At 31.9% G+C, this 2,454-nt stretch overlaps 1 protein-coding gene across 1 annotated transcript in view; it reads left to right on the forward strand.

The window, feature by feature from the left end:
• Positions 1-1,133, forward strand: part of LOC136076050 (zinc finger MYM-type protein 1-like) — a 1,956-nt gene extending 823 nt beyond the window's left edge. The window contains exon 1 of the mRNA XM_065789514.1: positions 1-1,133. This exon is cut by the window's left edge and continues 823 nt beyond it. Coding sequence (XP_065645586.1) covers positions 1-1,133 — 1,133 coding nt within the window.
• Positions 1,134-2,454: the final 1,321 nt, after the last annotated feature.

A 2,454-nucleotide genomic window follows, 5' to 3' on the forward strand; every position in this document is an offset into this window, starting at 1 on the left:
TTGCAGTTGTAAAGTTCTTGTCATCAAGAGGATTGCCATTTCGTGGAAACAATGAAACCATTGGTTCAGAGCAAAATGGTAATTATTTAGGAACTCTTGAGTTACTTAGCCAGTTTGACCCATTCCTACATGAACACATGAAAAAACATGGAAATTCTGGAAAAGGTAATACTTCATACCTCTCCGCCAATATCTGTGAGGAGTTTATATGCCTAATGGGAAATAAAGTTTTGAGCGAAATAATTTCTGAATTAAAAAAAGCAAAATACTACTCAATCAGCGTTGACTCAACTCCAGACTTGTCACATGTAGATCAATTAACTTTTACAGTTCGATATGTTAAAGACTTGGCACCAGTTGAGCGTTTTTTGCAATTTGTTCCCATTCACGGGCATGGAGCTGAACATTTAGAAACAGTGGTTTTGAATTTGTTACAAGAAAATGAAATTTCAATATCTGACTGTCGTGGGCAGTCATACGATAATGCATCAAATATGGCAGGACAGTACTCAGGCCTACAAAAGAGGATTAAAGACAAAAGTGAATCAGCATTGTTTATTCCTTGTGCTGGACATTCTTTAAATCTGGTTGGCAACAGTGCAGCTGGATGTTGTTTAGAAGCAATTATTTTTTTTGACTTTGTTCAATGCCTCTACAACTTTTTTTCTGCATCAACTCATCGTTGGCAAGTGCTTTTGTCTTTTGTTGGCAAAGGCAAAAAAATTGTCAAACAGCTTTCTGGAACTCGATGGTCAGCATGTGCAGATGCTGTGACTTGTCTGCATGACAGTTATGATGAGATTAAAAAAGCACTTGAATTTTTGATCAAGGACATAAGTCAGTCAAAAGAAACTCAAAATGATGCTCAAAATCTCATCACAAAAATTACTACTTTTGAGATTGTTTTTCTGACAATTTTCTGGAATGATATTCTTTGTCATTTTAATGAAACATCGAAGATTTTACAGAAAGAAAATTTAAACCTGGATGTTGCAGTTCGGATTCTAAAGTCATTGTTGCATTTCATTAAAGATTTGAGGAGTCAATTTGAGAATTACCAGGAAAAAGCCAAAATCTTGCTTCCAAACACTGACTACAGAGATTCTTCAAATAGAACAAAAAAAAGAAGCTGACGTATGGCCTTCTTTGATGGTGAGGCTGAAGAATTGGAATTTCAGGGAAGTTATAAATTCAAAATTGAAACATACCTTCCTGTTATTGATTCACTAACATCAAATTTAGAAAAAAGAACATCAACATATGAGAAGATCAATGACAATTTCGGATTTCTAGTAAACATTCAAACAATTGCCAATGTTGAACTAAAAGACCATTGTTCAAACCTAGCACAAATTTATAAGAAGGACATAAATGAAAACGAACTTTTTTTTGAGTGCCAGCAATTTAAATATTACATTTCAAAAGATGAACATTTATTTACAGAATTTTACTCAACATTAAAAAGAGACCACTTGGAATCAACTTTTCCAAATATTGAAATTTCCCTTAGAATTTTTCTGTCAATGATGGTCTCAAATATCACTGGCAAGCGATCATTTTCAAAACTAAAACTTATAAAAAATGAACTCCGCTCAACCATGCTGCAAGAAAGATTGAACTGTTTGTCGTTAATGTCAATTGAATCAGATGTTCTTTTAACCATTGATTTTGATGATATTATTAAAGAATTTTCAAGAAAAAAATCACGTAAACGTCACATGTAAATTTTATCATTGCTTTAATAAATGTTTCCTATTTTAGTATTTGATTTAATTTTTTTACTAAGGAAAAAGGGGGCCCCCAAATTAAGTCTAGCCTAGGGCCCCCGATGGCCTTAAGACGGCCCTGATTATACTCCTTTATTAATGAGAGAGAATTTAAAACGCAAAATTTGCGATGGAATTGGCAAAAAGTTACAGACTGTTGAATCTAAACATCAAGATTGTAATCTTTTGCAAGGAAAAATAAAAAATAAATCTATGCTAGTTTCTAGTCAATCATCTACATCTTTATCCAATTTTAGTAAAATTACTTTTTGTATACCATTTTCTTTACCCTCCAATAATTACGATATTGGTTATTTGGTTTCTAACTATACTAGTTATTCAAATGTTGCAAAAACCTTAAATAATTCTGAACTTCAAAATTTAGTTCAATCTGTTTTTGTTCCTAGTAAGAAATTTATTTTTCCTAAAAATAAAAATGGACGAAGTTTTCAATTTATATGGATAGAAAAATTTCAATGGCTTACATACTCAAAAGGTTTACATGTAAAAACTGCTCAAGTTTTATTTTCATTATCATCAATTTGTTCTTGTAAAACAGAATCAATAGACATAATATCTCAAAAAATAGTTCAATCACAGATTTCCAAAAATCGACAGTTATTGCAACCTATTATTGAAACAATTATTCTTTGTAGGCGTCTTGCGCTTTCTTTATATGGGCATAGAG

The sequence above is a fragment of the Hydra vulgaris genome, chromosome 02, assembly GCF_038396675.1.
Source record: "Hydra vulgaris chromosome 02, alternate assembly HydraT2T_AEP".
In the NCBI taxonomy this organism is placed as follows: Eukaryota; Metazoa; Cnidaria; class Hydrozoa; order Anthoathecata; family Hydridae; genus Hydra; species Hydra vulgaris.